This window comes from Schistocerca cancellata, chromosome 2 (assembly GCF_023864275.1).
Source record: "Schistocerca cancellata isolate TAMUIC-IGC-003103 chromosome 2, iqSchCanc2.1, whole genome shotgun sequence".
In the NCBI taxonomy this organism is placed as follows: domain Eukaryota; kingdom Metazoa; phylum Arthropoda; class Insecta; order Orthoptera; family Acrididae; genus Schistocerca; species Schistocerca cancellata.
In genome coordinates, this window is record NC_064627.1 from 673,938,368 (window position 1) to 673,962,533 (window position 24,166).

At 37.8% G+C, this 24,166-nt stretch overlaps 1 protein-coding gene across 2 annotated transcripts in view; it reads right to left on the bottom strand.

Annotated features, from left to right (window-relative positions):
* LOC126162400 (extracellular sulfatase SULF-1 homolog) overlaps nucleotides 1-24,166 on the bottom strand; it is a 782,309-nt gene that overhangs the window by 37,179 nt on the left and 720,964 nt on the right. For both annotated transcript variants that reach the window (XM_049918893.1, XM_049918892.1), the window contains exons 16-17: nucleotides 22,436-23,071; nucleotides 18,120-18,256 (exon numbers count right to left, since the gene is read on the bottom strand). In XM_049918893.1, the coding sequence (XP_049774850.1) occupies nucleotides 18,120-18,256; nucleotides 22,436-23,071 (773 nt within the window). The remainder of the gene's footprint in view (nucleotides 1-18,119; nucleotides 18,257-22,435; nucleotides 23,072-24,166) is intronic.

Here is a 24,166-nt window from a genome sequence, read left to right on the forward strand (position 1 = left end):
GAAGGAAACAAAACCAAACATTCAACACAAACCAAAAGAGATTTTACCAAACAATGGATAACACACACATTAAAATAGACAATCCACCAAACATAACAGACATGGAACACTTCTGGAGCAGCATATGGTCAAACCCGGTACAACATAACAGGCATGCACGGTGGATACAAGCAGAAACAGACACATACAAGATGATACCACAAATGCCTGAAGTGATAATTTTGCAACATGAAGTCACCCGAGCAATTAATTCTACACACAATTGGAAAGCCCCTGGAAATGATAAAATAGCAAATTACTGGCTAAAGAAGTTCACCTCAACACATTCACATCTAACTAAATTATTTAACAGTTACATTGCAGACCCATACACATTCCCTGATACACTTGCACATGGAATAACCTATCTGAAACCTAAAGATCAAGCGGACACAGCAAACCCAGCTAAATATCGCCCCATAACATGCTTACCAACAATATACAAAATATTAACTTCAGTCATCACACAGAAATTAATGGCACATACAACACAGAACAAAATTATAAATGAAGAACAAAAAGGCTGCTGCAAAGGAGCACGAGGATGTAAAGAGCAACTGATAATAGATACAGAGGTGACATATCAAGCTAAAACTAAACAAAGGTCCCTACATTACGCATACATTGATTACCAAAAAGCCTTTGATAGTGTACCCCACTCATGGCTACTACAGATTTTGGAAATATACAAAGTAGATCCTAAATTGATACAGTTTCTAAACACAGTAATGAAAAACTGGAAAACCACACTTAATATCCAAACAAATTCAGATAACATCACATCACAGCCAATACAGATTAAGCGTGGAATATACCAAGGAGACTCATTAAGTCCTTTCTGGTTCTGTCTTGCTCTGAACCCACTATCCAACATGCTAAATAATACAAATTATGGATACAATATTACTGGAACATACCCACACAAAATCACACATTTGCTATACATGGATGATCTAAAACTACTGGCAGCAACAAATCAACAACTCAACCAATTACTAAAGATAACAGAAGTATTCAGCAATGATATAAATATGTCTTTTGGAACAGACAAATGTAAGAAAAATAGCATAGTCAAGGGCAAACACACTAAACAAGAAGATTACATATTGGATAACCACAGCGACTGCATAGAAGCGATGGAAAAAACAGATGCCTATAAATACCTAGGATACAGACAAAAAATAGGAATAGATAATACAAATATTAAAGAAGAACTAAAAGAAAAATATAGACAAAGACTAACAAAAATACTGAAAACAGAATTGACAGCAAGAAACAAGACAAAAGCTATAAATACTTCTGCTATACCAGTATTGACCTACTCATTTGGAGTAGTGAAATGGAGTGACACAGACCTAGAAGCACTCAATACACTTACACGATCACAATGCCACAAATATAGAATACATCACATACATTCAGCAACAGAAAGATTCACATTAAGCAGAAAGGAAGGTGGAAGGGGATTTATAGATATAAAAAACCTACATTATGGACAGGTAGACAACTTAAGAAAATTCTTTCTAGAACGAGCAGAAACTAGCAAAATACACAAAGCAATCATTCATATAAATACATCAGCTACACCATTGCAATTTCATAACCACTTCTACAACCCTTTAGATCACATAACATCAACAGATACAAAGAAAGTAAATTGGAAAAAGAAAACACTACACGGCAAGCACCCGTATCATCTAACACAGCCACACATAGATCAAGACGCATCCAACACATGGCTAAGAAACGGCAATATATACAGTGAGACGGAAGGATTCATGATCGCAATACAGGATCAAACAATAAACACCAGATATTACAGCAAGCATATTATTAAAGATCCCAATACCACAACAGATAAATGCAGACTTTGCAAACAACAAATAGAAACAGTAGATCACATCACAAGCGGATGTACAATACTAGCAAATACAGAATACCCCAGAAGACATGACAATGTAGCAAAAATAATACATCAACAACTTGCCATAAAACATAAACTAATAAAACAACACGTTCCCACATACAAGTATGCACCACAAAATGTACTGGAGAATGATGAATACAAATTATACTGGAACAGAACGATTATAACAGATAAAACAACACCACATAACAAACCTGACATCATACTCACCAATAAAAAGAAGAAATTAACACAACTAATCGAAATATCCATACCCAATACAACAAATATACAGAAGAAAACAGGAGAAAAAATTGAAAAATACATCCAACTGGCTGAGGAAGTCAAGGACATGTGGCATCAGGATAAAGTCGACATTATCCCAATTATACTATCAACTACAGGAGTCATACCTCACAATATTCACCAGTACATCAATGCAATACAGCTACATCCAAACATATATATACAACTACAAAAATCTGTAATTATAGATACATGTTCAATTACCCGAAAGTTCCTAAATGCAATATAACATATACCATACAGTTACAAGGAAGTCACGCTTGACCGAGGTCCGCGTCACGTTCCATTTTTAACCAGACTTAAGTCTGAGAAAAAAAAAGTCAATAATAATAATAAGAAGAAGAAGAAGAAGAAGAAGAAGAAGCTGCAGATTGTCAAAAGCCAAAGTTGTCACCTTAGACCAAAGAAAATAAATACAAAAGATAGCAAGGAGAAAACAGTTACAAGCCTGGGGCATCAAACTGCATCACAGCAACATCAAACTGTTGAGTTGAAAATGAAAAATTGGCAGAATCTTGGTTCACAGTCGCTATATGTAAGTATCTGTATTTTTATTTCTTTTGGTGTTTGAATGGTAGTCAGTATGAGGAGAGAGTTTCAACTGAGTTAAGGACTCATCTGTTCCTGAAAGAGTATGCGTAACAGCCTCCAGTCTTTCTACAATGGGCACTTGTTCCTGGCAAGAAAGGTAGAGTGTAGTGAAGCCAACAGGCTATATATCACATGAGGCTTTCAGTAGTCCTATATACCAAACCTACAAAAATAACTAGTGCATCACAAAAAGTTTTATATGGGACAGTAAAATATTTCTCAGTCTGCTTTCTTTTTTTCATAGGAACTATAATTCGTTTTTTTCTTGTACAGTGTTACTTTCACTTAAGGAATGCTATAAAAACAGTAACGGACCACTAACTTGATGACAATTTTTTAACACTTTTATTGTTTCTTGTCTTAATTAGTTCTGAATGTTTTGTTCATCATCAGATGGTTGTGTTGTATTTACAGGACAAACTGTTAATCAGCTGTTTAATGCTATAGTCCCAGTGAATGTGTCGTACTTGCTTTGAAGGTTTGTATTTCTCCCATGTAGCAAGAAATTTTGTATTGAATTAATAAGAGCCACTGCCTGCCAGAAAGGTTATGTGATAACAGCCACAGTACAAAGTGGTTGCAAGAATTTTCAAGTATAATTACAATTAGTTCTTCGTTGTAAAAATCTGCAGTGGGAGACAACTGTCATGTCCATGTTATGTAGAGGCTTCACTTACTTGGAAAGCATCTCTCTTAGAATCCAATTTATTAAATTGCACAAATAAGTGTTTGCCAAACTGCTTCCATTGTTATCTAACCATTTATAGTGGAGCTGAATCAGGATTTAGTGGGTTTAAACAGGGTGGCAATATTTGGAAAACCTAGAACTGTCCAAGACATGTATTTTACTTTCAAAAGTCAGGGAATCCTGAGACATTGCTGAAAAAACTTTCCTGAGGGTTTCTAATATTCACTGATTGATTGACAAACACATTAAGTCATTTTATTATAAATCACACTATAAGATCTGATTCAAAGAACAATCAATTGAGGAATCATTGTGTAAGGTTGGCACAGCAATTCATTGAGTTGATGTAGTGTTTATTGCTCAATCACTCATGCTTCCGATGTTCTTGCTAACTTTAAGAATATTCATTATTCATTGTTGGTTCTTGACTTCTGCCAGGTCTAACAGTGAGTGCTATGAATGTTCCAGAATTTATCAGGTCTGAGTGATTCTCTTTCCCTCATAAAAACAGAAACAGATTTTTAATTTTTTTTTTTTTTATAAATAATGAAGTATCTGCACATTTTTGTTTTGTTTCTCAGCACTGATTATGTACTTTTTTCCTTATTTCAATACAAACTACTACATTTCTGATTTACTCCTCACACAACTAAAAAAAATCAAGTTCCATAAATATTTTATTTCAGTCTTTGCTAAACTTAGAATATTCCCCAAAAAGTGATTGCAACTCAAAAAACATCTGTGTTTGTGATCAATAATAAAGCAAATCTGCATCTCCTATGCAACAAAAATTGGTTTAAGGAAATTTGGAATATCAATCTGGAAATCTTTTAATGGAATAAAATTGCTACCCTGTTGGATGGTCAGTAACTGTGCTAGTTCATGAATTATTCATGAAGGAGCTTGGGAACTTATAAGATACTGCAATTACTTGGACTTGCAAATCTTGCAGATTGAGTAAGAATCTACAATTAAGACATTTTAGAATAAGGAAGAGCTTTGAAAGTAATGTGTACCAATAAAACAATCATTGTCAAGGTAGACATAGAACAAAAAGTTAATCTGAACATCTGAAACTCCAGGTAGGAATATCAACAATGTAGCAAAAGATGGATTGCTACTTACCATAAAAAAGACACATTACGTTGCAGACAGTCACAAATAAAAGACACACAAAGCTTTTGGCCACAGCCTTCATCAGCAAAAGAGAAATGCACACCATTCATACATACAAGCAAGTGCACCTCATGCACACATGACTACCAACACTGGCCCGAACTAAGATGTCTTAATTGTAGATTCTTATTCAATCTGTAGGATTTCCAAGTCCAAGAATGCTATGGTAAGCAGCAACCTATCTTTTCCTACATTGTTAAAAAGTTGGTTTCACAACAGTGAACAATAAGGAGGTCTATAAAATGCCTCGTGAATGTCAGCTAGAAAAATTTTGCCTGTTAAAATAGAAGAAACAATCCTAAACATTGATCAGACAAAATTTAAATTAATATTTGCAAGCATAATAATTGATGAGAAGAATTCAAAAATCAACATAATGTATACTAAATTTTAAAATTACAAAAGTTGATTTATGCTGGGTACATGACATTCAGAACTCTTTGCTACAGTTCTTGGGCTTCGCCGACACCCGTCTCAGCTGCACACATTCTCTACAGCCTCTGCAATTGCCCATTGCAGCATGTGTACCATGCACATACAACCCAAAAATTTTGCAACATCTTTAGCAGTACAGGGTCACACATATGGTAGAGAGTAGCAGCTCAGGCCATCATTCTGGCCTCTGTCTTGTTAGCAGGAGCTCGGGTATCATAGTATGGTAGCTCGCTAGACACTGACATCCAAGCATTTCATCTGACCACACAAGTGGCAATTGGCAATGTGACAAGAAAAGTTAATACAGTGGTTTTATTTGATCTAAATAGGTTTTGTTTGCAAAATGGGAAACAGTGCACTGTGAGAGCCCACATACAAACAATGAAGGTAATTTTAACAGAATCGAGGGAGGGGGAATTTAAGAGTATTTTGTATAATTGATATTATTTATTTTAATTCCAAATTATATCATCTTTGTACTGAAATACATTAATTCCTCAGTGATAGGACTGATTACATATTAAACTGTAATAAAGCATATTAGTAACTTATACCAAATATAGTTCTACTTTCTAAAAATGAATTGCAAGCTCTCATAATGTACACATTGGAGAATGTATGAGAACAAATGGCTTAAATTATTGGTGAGTTAAATAACAGATTGAATGTATGGGTAATGGTTTTAATAATATAATAAGATTGAAAATGCATATGGGTGAGGGCTTTAAACAACTGAATAACAGATTATAACAACAACAAAAATAATCAGTTATTGACAGTATAATTTAAATGGATAGATAAAAAATCCACTCACCAAGCGGTGGCAGGAGAGCACTCCACACAGACAGCTTTAACTTTTACAAGCTTTTGGAGCCAGTGGCTCCTTCTTCTGGTAAAAGGGATGAAGCCACACAAAATCCCAGGGTTTGGATGGCTTTTCTGAACTGTACCCTTTCCTTAAACCTCTCCAGTCCTTTTCCTTCACTGCTCTTGCTTCCCCTTCAACTCTTCTGCCAGAAGAAGGAGCCACTGGCTCCGAAAGCTAGTAAAAGTTAAATATTTCTGGGTGTATGTTCTCTTGCCACCACTTGGTGGGTGAATAACAGATTAGATTTGCAACATGAGCAAGGGTTTGATTAAGCAGCTAAAATAGAGTCTTAAGTGTAAGAAGACTGCAAAGGCGATGGCATAAAAGAGAACAATACTCAGAGCAAACTGATCAAACCGAAATTCAAGCAGTACTATGAGGAGAGAAACATGCCACTTAAAAACTGTAGGTCAAAGATATTTCTACAGTTGTGTAGATGATGACCAAATAGTAGTAAAATCAAAGGGCACTTGGAACATGTATCTCTCAAAAAAATTTTGTGATATACTTCATTGTTTTTGACTAACAGAATTATAAGCTGATGTAGTTTTAGATGGATTGAGGGCACCATCAATTCTTGAGTAGATTTAAAGACAAAATTATACATGAAACAATGAAGTCCAATGGGAAAAAAGAGCTTCATATCCAGTCTGTGATGAAGTCATTAGAGACTGAGCAGAAGCTCAGACTGAAGAACGTTGAGGAAAGAAATTGACCATGCCCCTCCCAAGATGTGGCAGCATTTACTTTAAGGAATTTAGGAAAACCATAGAAAACATAAATCCAACTAAGAGGAGGACGCTGTAGTACAACTACAAAAAGTATTCATGAAAACTGCTGTAATATATAGGAATAACAGCAAGAACACCAGGAAAGAGGTTAGTTTCAAGTCATGAAATGTAAGAAGTAAGGACACCCACCTATCCTTTTCTATTGCCAGTGAGTGTTGTCAAAGCAAGACCAGGAACATTATCAAAATAAGTACTCATAACTATCCAGATTTTAAAACTATGCAAGAAAAAAAGGAAGAATATATTAAGATAAGTTTTTGGGTGTTAGTATCCCCATCAGTGGACTTTGAAATGGGAGCAAGGAGAGGGGGAGTGAGTTGAAGTCTGCTGGGAATGGGGCGAGTGCATGCAATGTGTGTCATGGGGGCAGACCCACTGACCCAGGTGTTTGCATGACAGTGGTGGTAGTCCTGGCTAGGCATTTCTAATGTTGATTTCAATGCCTGTAGACCCAGCTTTAGACTTGCACAGTGGTTTGTCTCTGTCAGTCACTTGCACTGGTCTTGTATCGCTTTTCCCTTTGTGCTCATTCTCTATGCAGCATTTGGACCCTCTGCTGCCCTGTAGATTACCTTTCACCTTTGGTCAGGAACAGTTGCACCTCCTGAAGCAACAACAACAGCTGCAGCACGAGCAGTGTCAGTTGCGGCAGGCACAGCTCAAGGAGCTGTTCAAATAAGGTACGGAATCAATTCATTCTCACGCTGTGCTGCTGTTGGGCCAGCTGCCTGCAGAGCAGTTTTCTTCCCCACCATCCCCTCACACCTTTCACTCATCTCAACAAAGCTACAGAAAGGTAGGAGAATTATCTGCACTGGTTCTCGCTGCTAGGTGAGGTGTATTGTTGATCATGTTGATAAAGGCTGCCTTGTTATTATCCACTAGCATGGGTCTACACCAAATTGTTCAGAATTTGAAGCCCTCTGCCTAGCCTGAGAAGCTTCCCTTTGATGGTCTTTGTAAGTTATTTTGGCCATCAAACTAATGTCATGGCGGTACAGTCGCAGTTTAACCAACACCACAATTGCCACATCCAGCTGTATGTATCACATATCACTGACTTACAACATTTCTTGCACACGTGTCTCCAGTGCACTATCTCGTATGCAGACTCACTGATTAGGGATGTAACAGTCGGGGTTCAAACTAGCATTGTCTGACCCCCTCATTAGCTGAAGTTTCTAAGACTGCTGAATTGCACAAACTTATAGCAGCAGCAAGGGACATGCTTTCCAAATATTGGTTAGTGGCAAAGTTAGCCATGCATGGTACATAACACATGGTGCCCCATTGGGTGAGCCACGCTGCCTTGCCTACCACTGAACTACTGTGTGTTGATGCTGTTAATGATTAGAGTACAGTAACACCACAGCACTGCCCCTCTTTGCCCTGTTGAGTTCAGTAGACATTATTTGAAGAACGGTAATCCACACTTTCAACATTTTTCAGATTCTTTATGTCGCACTCCTGTCACTCACTGGGCAAGCCAACGGTCCTGCCCTTATTGACATTTGGTGCATATTTGACAGGATTGTGCAGATGTAGAGGCTATGAGCAGGGTCTGCCACAAAGCAGACCATTTGGCAATACATTAAATGAATTCACAATTGTGAACAAGGACAACCATCAACTGTAGAATGGAGTGATTACAATGAAAATCCATGCCCAACTGGGACTCGAACCCGGATTTCCTGCTTATTGCAAGTGGTCGCCTTACCATCTCGCCACCCATGCATGACTCATGGCCAGACCCAAACTTCCATATGTCGTCAACCATGCGTCTATGATCTGTACATTCATTATGCATATTCCCTTACAGGTCAGACATTGTACTTGAAAGTCGCTTGCCCAGTATCAGCAGATAAATACAATATTCCATTCTACTGCTGATGGCTGTCCTTTCGCAATTTTGAATTCATTTAATATATTTCATAATGGCTGTAGTTGCCATAGTGCCTATTCCTTTGGACATGCATACATGTCCAAAGGAACTTTGTATCATAATCAGAATAACATAGGCTCTGCGATAAGTGGGAAATCCGGGTTCGAGTCCAGGTCGGGCATGGAGTTTCATTGTCATCATTCCATTCTACAGCTGATGGATGTGCAAGTACAAATCATAGATACATGGTTGACGACATATGGAAGTTTGGGTCTGGCCATGAGCTGTGTATGGATGGCCAGATGGTTAGACAACCGCTCGCGATAAGTGGTAAATCCTGGTTCAAGTCCCCATCGGGCACAGATTTTTATTGTTGTCACTCCATTCTACAGTTGACGATTGTCCTTGTTCACAATTGTGAATTAAGTTAGTGAATTTCGTAATGGCTGCAGTTGCACGCATGTCCAAAGGAACTTTGCAGCATAATTAGAATAACATAGGCACTGCAGTGTCGTATTTGGCAATAGTCTGTGTCAGTTTGTTAGTCATGGGGCAGTCGTTTTGAGGCCCCAATGCTTTCCCTGAACTCAGAGGCTGTCTCTGACATCCTCCACATATTGCTCCAGCATATTCTGCTGTTGGTGGTAATGGATGAGCAGCCGATTGAGTTTGAGGTAGACACAGGAGCATCCGTGAGCCTCATTAACATGGATATGTACCAGCTTTTGGGCTGCCCTGCACTGCAGTGGCCACTCCATCAAGTTGTGTCTTAGAGTAAACAGTGTATTCCTTTAAGGAGGCAGTTCTCCATCTTGGCACATCATAAGAATGTAGAATGGCAACTTGGTGGTTGATTCACAATTGGCTCAAAGTATTTTTGGATTAATGGCTTTTCTGTTTTTGGCTTCCAGATAGTTGAAAAAGCACATTTAGTCAGTCCTCTTCCAAGATGTGCATTCCTTATTATGCTCATAAGATCAACTGTTAAGAGAATACTGTGGGTCAGGCAGAAAATTTTGAGACACATCTCCCTTAAGCTGAGGCATATGTCTCCCTTAACCCATCTGCAATCCCTAAATTTTGTCGCCCTCACCCTGTTTCCTTCACTGTGAGTGATAAGTTTAAGGCTGAGTTGGTATGTTGGCAAAACCTCTTTGTCATTTCTCCTATTTTGTTGAGTTAGTTGGCCATCACTCTGGTGGTGACTCAGAAACCTGACAGTACTTTGCATCTTAGTGGTGAGTTTAAATGGATGATCAATATGAAATGTGTTACAGACTCTTATTCCATTCTGCAGCTGGAGGGGTTGTTGGTGAAGTGGTCAGTACTTTTTACGCATTGACTTGTGTGATGTGTACCTGCAGTTGCTGCTGGGTGCTGACCCTTGAAGTTTCTTAGTGCTTAACACCCCTTTTGGTCTTGGAATCTCGTCTGCACCTGGAATTTATCAACATTATTTGGAGCGGCTGATTCAAGACATTCCCTGTAGTGTGAAATACCTCAGTGACCACTCGACCATGGGCTCCATGTGATAGAAGCATTTGCAGAATCTCGCAGGTGGTCTTCCAGTGCCTTGCCGGATTTTCCTTTGCTGGCTTGAGAGGTCATGGCTGCCAATGGTGCTGACCCACTTTTCTGGAAAATTGCTTCAGCTGTCCATATAGGGTGGCCCAAGTGCACTCTTGGAAGAGAATTCAGCATGGCACTCTTTATTTTTCTCCAATATGATCGGTACAACATTGTTCAGGGGTCCTCCTTTTTACCGGAGAGAAGCAATTCTGTCAAGTTGTGGGGTATGACTCATATGAAGGTTTTGGCATGTCATCATGTCTCCTAGCAGGTGATCAATTGCAACACTGAACACCTTGTGTGCCCTGCGCAAAGAACCAGATTGTGCCGCCACATCAGTTTTCCCCTAAGCCAATCTCGGAACAGGGTACACATTAATTTTGTGGACCATTTTTGTGAAGTATGTGGTTGTTAGTGGTTGAGGGATTGTTAGATTTCCTGTAGATCACCAGCAGTCCTCCACAACATCAACGGCAATGGTCCATACATTATTGGTCACTTTTGCTATAGAGAGCTCCCCACAGACCCTTTTTCTCTGGCAACAGTCGGCTATTTGTTTTGCAGAAATTTGAAGATTTTTGCATTCACAATGGTATCCAGCATCTGACTAATGTCCTGTACTACCTGACATCTAACTCGGAGGTAGAGCGCATCTTGTGGGTATTCAAGGCCCAAATGAAGAAGTCTACGACTGCCTCATCCCACTATTATGCCCTGTCAAGTTTTCTGGCTACAGACGAGTTAATGGGTGTGGTCCAGTGGAACATTAGTGTGGGCACCAACCACGGGATTCTTTTTGGATCTGTTATACTCCAAGTCACATGCCATAGAATGCTGTGCTTTTCTCACAGGGCTGTGATTTGGGCTCAGTCTCTTGGCAGCAGCAGGATTGGGTGCTGGTATTGTGGTGGGCCATAAAGATTGACAGTTGCTTGTGGTGGATGACAGTTGGGAGCAGCTGACCCAACATTCAAATCGCCTGTTGCACCTTCATTGCTACCATCTCCAAGCCAGCTGGGTAAAGGCGTTGGATATGGTGGTGGTGCAATGAGAAGCTCCCAATTGCAGTAGTGTGCTTCCCCACTGGTACCATTATCAGCCCCTCTGCCATCCTACCTCTGACCATGAATACAATGCCAGTGGGGCTCACTTCTTTGCCGCTGACTGAAGAGCCTGTAAATGCACTCATTTCCCTGCTTCCCAGTGATGTGGTCCTCGCCCCCACCTGTTGGCAGACCAACTGCTACACCAGCATCCTCAATCTGCTGCTTCTCCAGTGGAGCAGGTTGCATCAGTGCTGTCTCCTTCAGTGGTCAATCTGCTGCCAGGGAATCTTGCACCCTCTCTGGTTTTGCAATGAAGATCACAGCACAAAGGGGCCATTTTCAGGCCTCCATGGCCTTTTCAGAGAGGAGGGATTTAATATCCCCATGAGCAGACGTTGAGACAGAGGCAGTGTAGCTGGCATGGGTATCGCAGTGGGATAGGACTCAAAGCTGCCTTGGGAGGTGGGGGAAGGGGTCTCCTGCAAAGCATGGTATGGTTAGAGCCGCTGACCCATGTGTTTACCTGCTGGTGGCAGTGGGCCAGGCCAGGCACTTCTAGCACTGACTTCAATGCCCACAGACCTAACCCTAGCCTCACACAGTGCTGTGCTCTGTGCACTCGATTGTCATTTGCTTGCACTGGCCATGTTTTGTGTTTCCCTTCATGTTTGTTCACTAGTTGTTATTCAGACTCTCTGTTCCTCCATAGACTAACTCGCATGTCAAGATTTGTTTCCTCTTCTGGTGTTCAACTTCCCAGCTTGTAATTGAGCCACTGTCAGTTAGCATCAGTACATTAATGCCAACAGTTATGAATCCATGGTGTTGTCACTCATGCCAATACTAAAGAGATATATTACACAAAATTTATAGTAATACAGGTATGCACAGGGATGCTCGAATAATTGCATTTGATATATGTTCAATACATTTTGACAGTGAATTACAATAGGAAAATATATTTTAAAATTGTGATACACAGTTTGGTACTGATGTACTAAAAATTTATAAATTGGTTAAAATGGTTGTGTTCTCTTACAAATCGAATTCACTATTTCACCTGATAAGAGAGTCCAACTTGATTTACAGTCACTGAGAAATCTTTGTCAATGCCAGAATCTGAATAAATGTTAAAGTTACTGTTTATGAGCACTATGAGGATTGCCTCATCTGTATATTTTATTTTTCAGTTCATTTGTTGCTCACTTTTATTCCTTGAAATTTCACAACAATTGCATTAAGAACCACAACCTGAACTGATTGCTGTATTGGAACACAAAAAGAGTATTCACCCAACAACTCCACTCCATTAGGAGGAAGTAAATTGATTAAATGATGTTATCAACATTGTAAGAATTCATACAGTAATACACATACATAACAGGGAACCAAACCTTAAGCAGCAGTTCATTCACCAGTCGTGATACCAAGTTGGGAGACCAAGGTAAGCATCTACCTCAAAGTAATGAAAAAGCTGATGAAAGTCAATACATAGATAATGTATTCTTGGCAATAGTTTCTCTCTCTATTGGTGCTCAGTGAGCTGATACGGTGGTTATGACACTAGACTAGTTTTCGGAAGGAGCAGGATTCAAATCCCCATCTAGCTATCCATGTTTAGATTTCTGTGGGTTCCTTAAATTGATTACAGTGAACAATTAACAAATGTATTTATCTCAAATACATTATCTTAAATAGCATGTCTTCTTTATCCATTAATAAAAGTAAAAGTGAAGAAGCCTAAAAAATAGAATGGCCTCAATGTCCATTTTTCAAATTACAAGATGCTAATCAAATAAATTTGTTAATACACATGTTTATTCCCTTTCAAGTGTCAACTCTAAACATCTGAATGTAGTAAATGCCTGGTGACAGTTCAACATCACTAGTCCATCAGTACATGGCTCCCTATTTGGGCATAAACACTTGAAAATGGGCCTACCACTGGAAAACAGTTGTTGGTAACAGTAATAAAAGACAATCATGGCACTGGTGGCCAGTTCAATGTGCAAATTTTTTAACATGCATTAGAGGAGATAATGAAAATAGAATGTAATGTAACAACCTTGGATTTACTATAAGAATAGTACATGGTTTTTGCTGTATGTCTTGAGTATTTCATTATATATGACTATATTTCACATTTATTTTTCATTGTTTAATATTATTTGGAGTAAATGCAGATTATCTGAATACTGATGCTAAACAGACAATGTCCTTAACAAAATTATTAATCTCAGTAATTTGGAATTATATACTTATGAGTTTATATTCAGTTAAAACAAAATAGTGAAATTTAAAAGAATAATAAGAATAGTTGCTACTCATCACATAGCAGAGATGCTGAGTCACAGATAGGCACAAAAAAAAAGGACTGTTACAAAATAAGCTTTCGGTGAACAAGGTCTTTGTCAAAAATAGATCTCTCTCTCTCTCTCTCTCTCTCTCTCTCTCTCTCTCTCTCTCTCTCTCTCTCTCTCTCTCCCCAGAGAGGACCGTGAGATGATGTCAGCAAATAGGGCACTGACAAACCCCTCTCTAGGATGAACCAAGACAGAAGCAGCCTCTACATGAAGAGAATTTAAGCACTGCACCCTCTAGCCACAGCGGAGTGGAAGACCAGCCATCATACAAATGCTACAGCCATGACTTATGAACTGTATTGTTTTGCTTGCACTGAAATTGTATATGCCAAAGGACATTGATTATTTGCATGTCACCATTTGTTTGCAACACACATTTGTGAACACAAAGTTAAGTATTGCCAATTTAACTTAATTTGCTTGAATTGTTGTCTAGCGATCTGAGAAAACAGCTTTCTGGGCACCCTATACTAGATGAGTGGGCAGAATACAAGAACTACAGTCTCTGGCAGCTGAAGCCACACTACAAACAGCAGCGCAGCATCGTTCGTAGTCTGGCGTCAGCTGCCAGAGACTGTGGTCGTGTGTGTGTGTGTGTGTGTGTGTGTGTGTGTGTGTGTGTGTGTGTGTGTGTGTGTCTCTATTATTTGTCTATTATTGACAAAGGCCTCATTGGCCAATAGCTTATTTTGTGACAGTCTTTATGTTGTGCCTATCTGTGACTTAGCATCTCCACTATATGGTGAGTAGCAGCAATCCTTTTCATAATATTGTTACATTCCATTCAATATTTTCCATTGTTTGAGAATAATAACTCGATTATGTAACCCGTTTTTTTTTTAATGAAATTATAGTTTAGAAAGACAGTTTACACAATAATGTGTAACATAATGCAGCTACTAAGCAACTCGAATGAAAAAATTTAGTCATAAAATCCATAAAAGTTAGTAACCAAAATAATTAGGTAACTTATTAGAAATTTGCTAATTTTAGAAGCAATTATTTAAAATTCACATTTTATGAAATTTTGTATAAAAGACCAACTGTGTAAGAGAACAAACATTATTGTCACACTTAAGCTTTTGTGAATATATAAGTTTTCATTATAACTACACAAGAGTATCGATGCTGACAATGAGTTTATCATCATGAATTACTACATTTTTATACAAGGATCATTCTATAAGTCATGGCAAATATGGTATATCTTTTGATAATGCAACAACATGAGAATTCCATGATGTGCATTGAACTGGTATGGCAGTGTGTATCTGAATGCCAATATGGAATAGGGTACTTGAGGCCTTGGTAAAGGTGGAAATGTAACACACACATTGGAACTCTGTGTAAATTTATTGTGCTAGAGTACAAATGAAACAAAAATGAATCAGAATCAATCACTGTGCTTCAAAATAGTCCCCCAGTGTATACATACAGCATTGCCAATGATGGGGAAGGCACTGAATGCCACTCGCATTGCCATCCATGTGTGCCACCTGTTGCTGATATGCTATAAGAGGACATTCGCCATGTTGCAAATCACCTCCCACACAATGGTTTCCTCAGTTGTGGAATGAGATCGCATGAACTGCGGTCTGCTGAGTTGGGTTGTGGGGGAGGATCCATCCTGTAACACGCCAACCTCACACTGAATGTTTCAGGTGCTGATACTAAGCCATTCTCGCATGCAGAAGCAATCTGTTGGTTGATTTTGGTAATGTTTGATGTGGGCTTTTGAATGTTTATACTGCAGTTAAGGAGATCGCCACATGTTCATGCGATATACCATAGTTGCCATGACTTATGGAATGACCCTCATATAAGGGTCAGTGCAAGACCAAGCAAGTGTTGTTTCTTAACAATTCAAGAAAGTTGTTAGCTGTTGTGAAAAATGTGCAAATAATTTATTGAGACCATTAAATTTGTATGAATATTTCTTGGAAGACTGAGCCAATACAAGATTTCATGAGCTCAAAATCAGACTTTCATTCTGTACTTTTGAAAATATGAACTGAACCTCCTGCAAACGCTAGAAAATGAACCAGTTTCATCAGATAAGTGTTATTTAAAAATTCAATATATGCCACGTCATAACAAAAGTGCTTAATATGATTACGTTAGTTAATCTGCAGCACAGTTGCAGTTATATACATGACTGTAGTCTGGAGGAGCTATATTAAAATGCACGTAATCACATTCTAATGACACTTGTGATTCCCACTGGTGTGAAAGTTGTAACCATTTCACGGGTCCAAGCAGTGAGAAAGCAGGCCCTCTCTTAACATCACATATTCCATGAAAATAATGTTATAAAATTTCTTCCATTCCATTCCATCACCTCGACTGATACAGCAACCATTGTAAAATTTGAGGTAAAAATACTATCTTGGTTGTGGAGGTTTTTATTTCCAAATTTCATTGATGCATTTTACCTGTGGTAGGCACCAACAGATTATAGAAACTGGTCGTGGTGCATGCTGTTCATAAAATGGGTACATGATGCGAATATATCAGCAAAATGTGATTGGGATGTCAAAAAGTTGAAAATCCTCAAAGACTGTCATCTGGTATCCTTACTTGTTTCTACGCATCAAGGATGCCAACAAGTTACGAACGGGTGCACAGCAGAGCTTCAAGGAGCAGGAGCACACAATGTATGAGTGGCCTTGCTGACAATGAGCCTCACACTGTTATTTTAGAAATTATGTACATTGTGATTTATAAGGGTATGTATGTTCTGTATGTGTATATGGTGCTGTGCAATGGTTAATGTAACAGACAAGCCTTCATCATCTTTCTGATTTTACTGTACTACTTGCACTCGAGTTCCAATTACCATACTTTTCAACATTCTATGTTTGTCAGCAGCACATACATGTTGTGCTCCTGCTCCATGAAGCTCTGCTGTGCAGCTGTTCCTAACTTGTACGGTGTCCTTTATGCATGGCAATGAGTAAGGAACCCAGCTGACAGGCACTGGGGAGTTCCAACTTTTTGAAATTGCTATCACATTTCATTGATGTATTTGCATCATGTAATCATTTTACAGATGGCATGCACCATGACCAGTTTCTACAATGTGAAGGTGCCTACCACTGAAATTTGAAAATAAAAACCTCTGCAACCACGACTGCATTTTTATCTCAAAAATGTTTGTTTTTCATCTGTTTTCAACATTAATTACGAAAATTTGATTTAATTTTTCCCGCGCAAGTGTCAGTTTAACATAGATGATACCCAAATAAGTGTGAATAGAGATAAATCTTATTAATTAGATCACATAAGCTGCAATGTTTGCATGAAGACATGCTTGCAAGATTAAATGTAACTACAATTTAAACTGCTGAAATGATCAGAATATAAATATGCAGTTGTACCCACATGGATATGTACTCACATCTCTGAAAAGGAACAACAATATACATTTCGTTTTCTGTTTCAGTCACTGAGGTGCCTGTTGCCAAAATTATGACTTTTGCCTATATTTTTATTCACTGACATGAAGTGCTTCCAACTATACTGAAACATTTGTAACACTACACTGATTACATTATATTCCACTTAAATGCACACTTTATGTCAATAACTACCAAGCAATTAATCAAAATCTGCAAATTTTTCTATATCACCAATGCCATCATTGAATCAAGACATAGCCTATATTTAACATAGATTTAAAGCAACAGTTAAGTGGCTTAGTAAATAGATATCAACTTGTAACACAGAGAGAAACAGAGAACTGTACGAATTATTTACTTGTGTGTGTGTGTGTGTGTGTGTGTGTGTGTGGGGGGGGGAGGGGGGGGGGAGGGAAACAAAAAATATACATGTGCAAAATGATAAACTCATTCGAAGACATATGTTAGAAAGAGAGACTGAAGAAAATATTAACATGACAAAATATGAGACAGTTATAAATCATTGGAACTGTGGGCAGTGTGTAGCAAAACCAAAATGAAGTCATACCTATAATAGCAAAATATCCTATCCTAGAAACAAAAAATTGCAGTAAATAATGTCAAATTATCACCACAACAGGAAAAGAACTACTGTAATCAATGTTTATGTTGTTATATTCTTAAAAGGCAGGTGGATCAAACTGACAAGTTGTACATATCAAACATAAAAAACTTTGTGCTTTTGCAACTAATTAGCTTACACTGACTATCACTGTTTCACATTAGGTTTCTCAAATCCGATGACCTCTTAAGGTTTTCCGGGAACCTAGAAGTGATCAACATGTTTCTATAACTTATTGCACTATGCATGCTCCTGTTCGTAAAAACCATCATAAAAACCAATATAAACAATATGATTCCTGTTTACCAGACATTGCAGTCAATAGTTCCGCTTGCTTGATGTATTGCTACCACAGTGGGTATAAAAGTAAGAAGGGGTGTCACAACTCTGTGTATTAAGAGTATGGCATAACTTTCATTGAACTAAATGTCATGCTTACCCTTCGGGTTCACAGAAACATTTGTGCTTTTCCTTGTTATGTGTCATAACATATGTTGGTCTGCCACTGAATACTTGATGTCTTGACTGGGAAGGGCGAGAAATTGGAGTATTACTACGTCCAGCACTTGCTGTACTCTGAAAATACAGAAGACAAAATTGATACAATAATGAAACACTGCAGATGGAATGTATATAATTCAACTCAGTTCAGTTCACTATCTCTATTCACCCACTAACAATATACATCGTATGGATGTAGTCAGTTCATAGCCAAGGCCTGTTACAGTAAAATTACTTATATTTAAGTTGTTTACTAACTTCCATTTAAATACAATCATCTGACAGCAGTACATGTAAATAATTTTACTTTTACACATTCATGTACTCTTCAATGTTATAAAAGTTGCATTTTATTAAAATTTGTTTTATCTCAACTTTGAATTTATGAAATTATTTTTGTTTTATTTATTGTAGAGGGAAATGCATTAAAGAGTGTTTTGGATTGACAACGTACACCTTTTTGGTAATGGACATTTTTATGAGTGTCTGTGAAAATCATCCCTGGGTCTTGTAGTTATGAACTGCTGATTGTTCAATGTTGACAATTCCTGTTGGATTTTCAGAAAGCACACACATTCATTCATGAATGTATAAGCTCAGAAGTATCATTATTTTTAATTCTTTCAATATTTCCGTGCTTAGCTCTCTACAGGGAACTCCTTTCAATATTCTATCCCATCTCAAGTGCTCATCCACCCATATGCATAGAGATTTTGTGTATGGAACTTGTGTTAACAGCATAGTTCCCTAACTCAGCTTTTATGTTACTTCTAGTTTTACTTCTAATATTACTGATAGTCATAAATAGTGTTTTTCGTTATTTATAACCAAAGCATTATCCCTAAACCATTTTCCTGCCTCATATATAGTCTTAGAGGAAAGACAACCATTCATTGTTTAGAAGAAGTGCCATGCAACGGATAGTGGCATAACCATGATGTTAGTGAAGCTATATTATTCACCGAACACTCATCATCAGAATGTGAAAATCATGGCTGTGTGTATGTTGCGTTGTATTAGTTGATGTTAATACTATTACTTAACAGTTAATGGTTGTTCAGATTTTAGTCCATCAACACCAAAATGCGTAGCTCTTACAGAAATGCGTAAAGTGGAGATCAACTATAAAAATGATAATACCAGTCTCAGTGACATTAATCATCATTCATTATGTTGCAACTAAGAGATGAGTAAGTGGACAGCAATTGATATTGTAGTAATCCAATTTTTTTTCTTTTACAAACAGTATAAAGCAATTAGTGATTTATTAAGGATAGACTCCAAATGAAGAGAAAGATAAATAAAATATCTGTTTTTATTTAATTTGAACTTTTGGTTCACTAGTAGCTTGTCAGAGAGTGATAAATAAAAATAATCATGAAGAAATATCCCAAGACATGAGGCAAAAGAAACGTGGATGGAACTAGAACAGCATAAGGAAAAAGTAACCTGGAAAACTATTATAATCAACAAATGTGTCAATCTAAATGTGGGAGAGAAGGCAAAGGAAGCTGAATGTGATGCTGACAGTAAAGTAGCAATTCATATTAAAGCCCTACTGGAAAATCCTGGATGAAGTACAAGAAATTACATGATTGAAGATAATGACTCACCATTTAATAGAGGCACTTAATTGTGGATAAGCAAAAACTTGAAGATAACAGCTCAACTTTTAAATTTTCATTCTTCTTCAGTTCATGCATAGCTACATCGTCCCAGCATGCTCAAACCCTCTATTATTCAGTAAGTTGTTGACATTTATTTATTCATTCATATTAAATCTGGATATGACAGTGGTAGGTGAGTGTCAGAGCAGATGCCACATGTGGTATTTTTGTAGAGGTAAGAGTTTTGTTTCACAAAAGGAGACTCCTCAGAGAGACAGTTGAATGGAGGGGGGAAGGAATGACATCACAAACAATATACATGTTAGGTATGTTAAAATAACTGTTGCGTACTTGATAACAGCTTAGTGACATCTAAGGGAGCAGGTAGGACAGTGACTGGCTTATTACATAAACTAAAGCCTATAACTGTGGACAGCATTTGTGCTGATGCTAATAAATAACATGGATATTTTCACAAGTTCCTCTTCACTCCTGGCATCAGAAAAATGACTGTAAAACAAAAAAATGAAACACAATGAAGGAATTATCTGACTGGGATGGAAATCAGTAGATGTGATGTACATCTAAGGACAAGCAAATTATTATGATTTCAGAAAAATTGGACGATTTATTCTAGAGAAAGAGCTTCACAAATTAAGCAAGTTAGTAATGTGTTGGTCAACCTCTGGTCTTTATGCAAGCAGTTATTTGGCTTGGCACTGATCGATAGAGTTGCTGGATGTCCTCCTGAGGGATATTGTTCCAAATTCTTTCCAATTGGCACATTTTCTCATCAAAATTCTGAGCTGTTGGAAGGCCCTGCCCATAATGCTGCAATTTTTTTCAATTGGCAAGAAATCCAGCGACCTTGCTGGCCAAGGTAAGGTTTGGCAAGCATGAAGACAAGCATGTGTAGGAGGACATTATCTTCCTGAAATGTAATCCCAGGATGGCTTCTCATGAATGGCAACAAAACAAGGCTTAGAATATTGTCAGTGTACCTGTGATGTAAGGGTACCACAGCTGCCAATCAAAGACGTCCTGCTATAAAAAGGGATGGCACCCCAAACCATCACTTATAGCTGCATGGCGAGCAACAATCAGGTCAGTAACCTTCCACTGCAAGGGGTGTCTCCAGACATGTCTTTGGCCTGGAATCTTGTTGAGTGGACTAGAATTGTATTCAGTGATGAGTCCTGCTTCGAACTGGACCCCTATGACCAGCAAAGGCATATCTGGAAATGCCACAGACAGCAGTGGGATACCAACCTGATTGTCACCTGACATCCAGGAGTGATGGCCTGGGGTGCCATTTTACAAAGCAGAACCCTTTGGTTGTCACCCATGGCACCCTTACAGCACAGCAGTTTGTCAACGATATTCTATGGCTGTTCCATTCCCTCCATGGCAATCCATCCTGGGCTTAACTTTTTGCAAGATAATGCCTGCCTGCACATGGTGAGACTTAATACTGATAGTTTTCATGCTTGTCAAACCCTACCTTGGCCAGCAATTTCGCTGCATGTCTCCCCAGTTGAGAACATTTGGAGCATTATGGGCAGGGCCCTCCTATAGTTCGGAGGTTTGACAAGCTAACACACCAATTGGACAGAATTTGGAATGACATATCTCAGGAGGACGTCCAACAACTCTATCAATCAATGCTATTGCATAAGGGCCAGAGATGGATCAACACATTACTGTTTTGCTCAATTTGTGAAGCTCTTTCTCTTGAATAAATGATCCAGTTTTTCTTAAATTGTAGTCATTCGTTTGTCTGTACTTGTACATCACATCTACCGATTTACATTCCAATCAGGTAATTCCTTCATGGTGCATCATCTGCTATTTTTTAAATAATTTTTTATCCCCCCCCCCCCTCCCCCCCTCCCCCTTAGAGTTTATTTAGCTATCTAATGTATGCAGAGACCAAAAAACTTTTTAAGCAACTTCTAGATAACAGTGCTTTCAAAAGTTATGAAACATGATAGTCTATTAAAGAAGTCTTGTTGAACATACAACAGTTGGTATAGAAAAACTATTGACAGTTTCAGTAATTTGTGAACATGCAGTAATAACATTGTAAATTATCCTTTTGCTCCTTTGCATATCAGATTTAAACTAATGACACTTTCATTCAGACGTAGGGAACTCGGTTTAGGATGCATAACTAATACATTCAGAAAGAAACTAATTTCTCATAATGCCCAATTTAATTAAACTATTGCAGAAGTTAGCAATTTTGTGAGACAAGCTATGGGCAGAATTGTGAGTTGGCAGTATAGAAACTGAGATACATTATTTTCTGACCCTCATCCCATTTTTTCCAAAACAATTTATTACAGTGTGAATTAACTACTGATACATGCAAAACTGCTGTGACATTTTAGTCTTCATTTAGCCTCTCATAGCTTAAATGCAGCAGAATGTATTAAAACAAATTTTCTGATCAGCTCATAACAGGGGAGTATGTAATGATAGTTAAAGCTAGATTAATAATTCTGTAATTCATGTACTATGGCAGAAATTACTTATCCATTAAGAATATTAAAAACTATAAAGTGCTTCAGTTATGTTCTTTGTGTTTTAAAGTATCTCAATTATATTTTTGTAATTACAGAGAATGACACTGAATCTATAAACTTACCTTTGTTGTGCTTACATTCTTTCCAGTGGAATTATTAACCACAGTGTCAGTCTTATAAGGGTTATCAACTTTTGTAGGTGATGGAATTTCAGCTTCTGGTAAAGCTGGTATTGACCTGTTTTCAACATCTCTGTGTGATGACAGGTCAAATGCAAACTGAGATATAGTATTAAACTTCTCAGATGTAAAATTTAACTCTGCTGATTCATGACTGTGAGTCGTGAGTGTGTTGGGTGATATGCCTGGAGAATTTTCATTTTCTTTAACATTCTCATCAAATAAATTTTCATCAAATGGTGATTCACCAGGAGACTCACTTTCTGAACCACTCTCAGACTCTATGTTATGTTCTGCAGGTGATTTTAGAGTAGAGACCTCTGTTACTGGCTTCTGTTTTTTCTTGCCTCGTCCATGGTGATGTTTGTGCCTTGCTGCAGGTTTACTGTTGTTGTTTTCTTTCTTTACACTTGCACCTTCCCCGTATTGAATATGAATGGCTGGCAATCCATAATCATTATCATCCTTCTCTGTGGTAGTATCCTCTTTGGTCTGAGTCTCACTGTCATCCTCATCCTCATTACTGACATCATACGAAGGCTGTGGTGGTCGTTTTTCTCGCAAGTGGCGCCTAATATCCTAAAAAATAAATTGAGTTACTAAATTGTAATACATAATGCATCCAAGAAGTTCAAGTAAACAGGATTTTCAGTGTAAAGCACTGGCCACATCTTGGTTATTTTTATAACACAAATAAAATATTATTGATTGGCGACTCCATGTTGTCTTGTGCACTACGACCAGATAACAGGTATACTTGAAAAAAGAGACAGCATTGGTCGTATATTTTTTACTATCGCAAAATCGATTTTCTGTCACTGAGTGACCATCTTCAGTGCTATATTGTATAACTAGGATGCACTGTTGTCACTAAGCTTACGGCAATCACATAGACAGTCTATGTGATTGCCGTAAGCTTAGTGACAACAGTGCATCCTAGTTATACAATATAGCACTGAAGATGGTCACTCAGTGACAGAAAATCGATTTTGCGATAGTAAAAAATATACGACCAATGCTGTCTCTTTTTTCAAATACAAATAAAATATTATGGTTTCAGTAAAATCAAATAATGAAATCTAAATATGTGAAATACCTATTATTTAGAACAATTGTGTAAAGAGAGGACAGAAATTTACACTATAGAACTAAATCCTTCTGATATGGAGCATCAGAATCGATTCCACCTAATTATTTGCTTTTGAAGAAATTACCCTTCTGCTGAAATACAGTAGATCCATGTTGCAACAGGCTGAACTTATTTTTCTGTTTTCCAGTCATAGTGCTACATTTTGAAAGGAAAGACTGTAATCTAGCAACAATACATCAGGAAAAATTAAAATATCTGAGGACTTTTAACTGAAGGAATGATGATGATGATGATGATGGCTGTGGTTTTAGAATGCTGAACTACTGAGTTATCAGCACTCTTCTATAAGACACTGACTAAAGAAGGTCAAAAAATGCAGTAACACAAAACACAGATAAAAATAATGAAGGATAATTGTCGACACAACCCATTATAAAGTAACAGGACAAATAAACTTAAAAGTGGCACAGATTACCATTGCCAAGTGACCATTTAATAGCAATGGGTGACAAAGCCATGCACCCAAATCTCTCTCCCAGTGTTTTTGGAAGGAGCACAGACAACACACAAAACCTCTACCACAT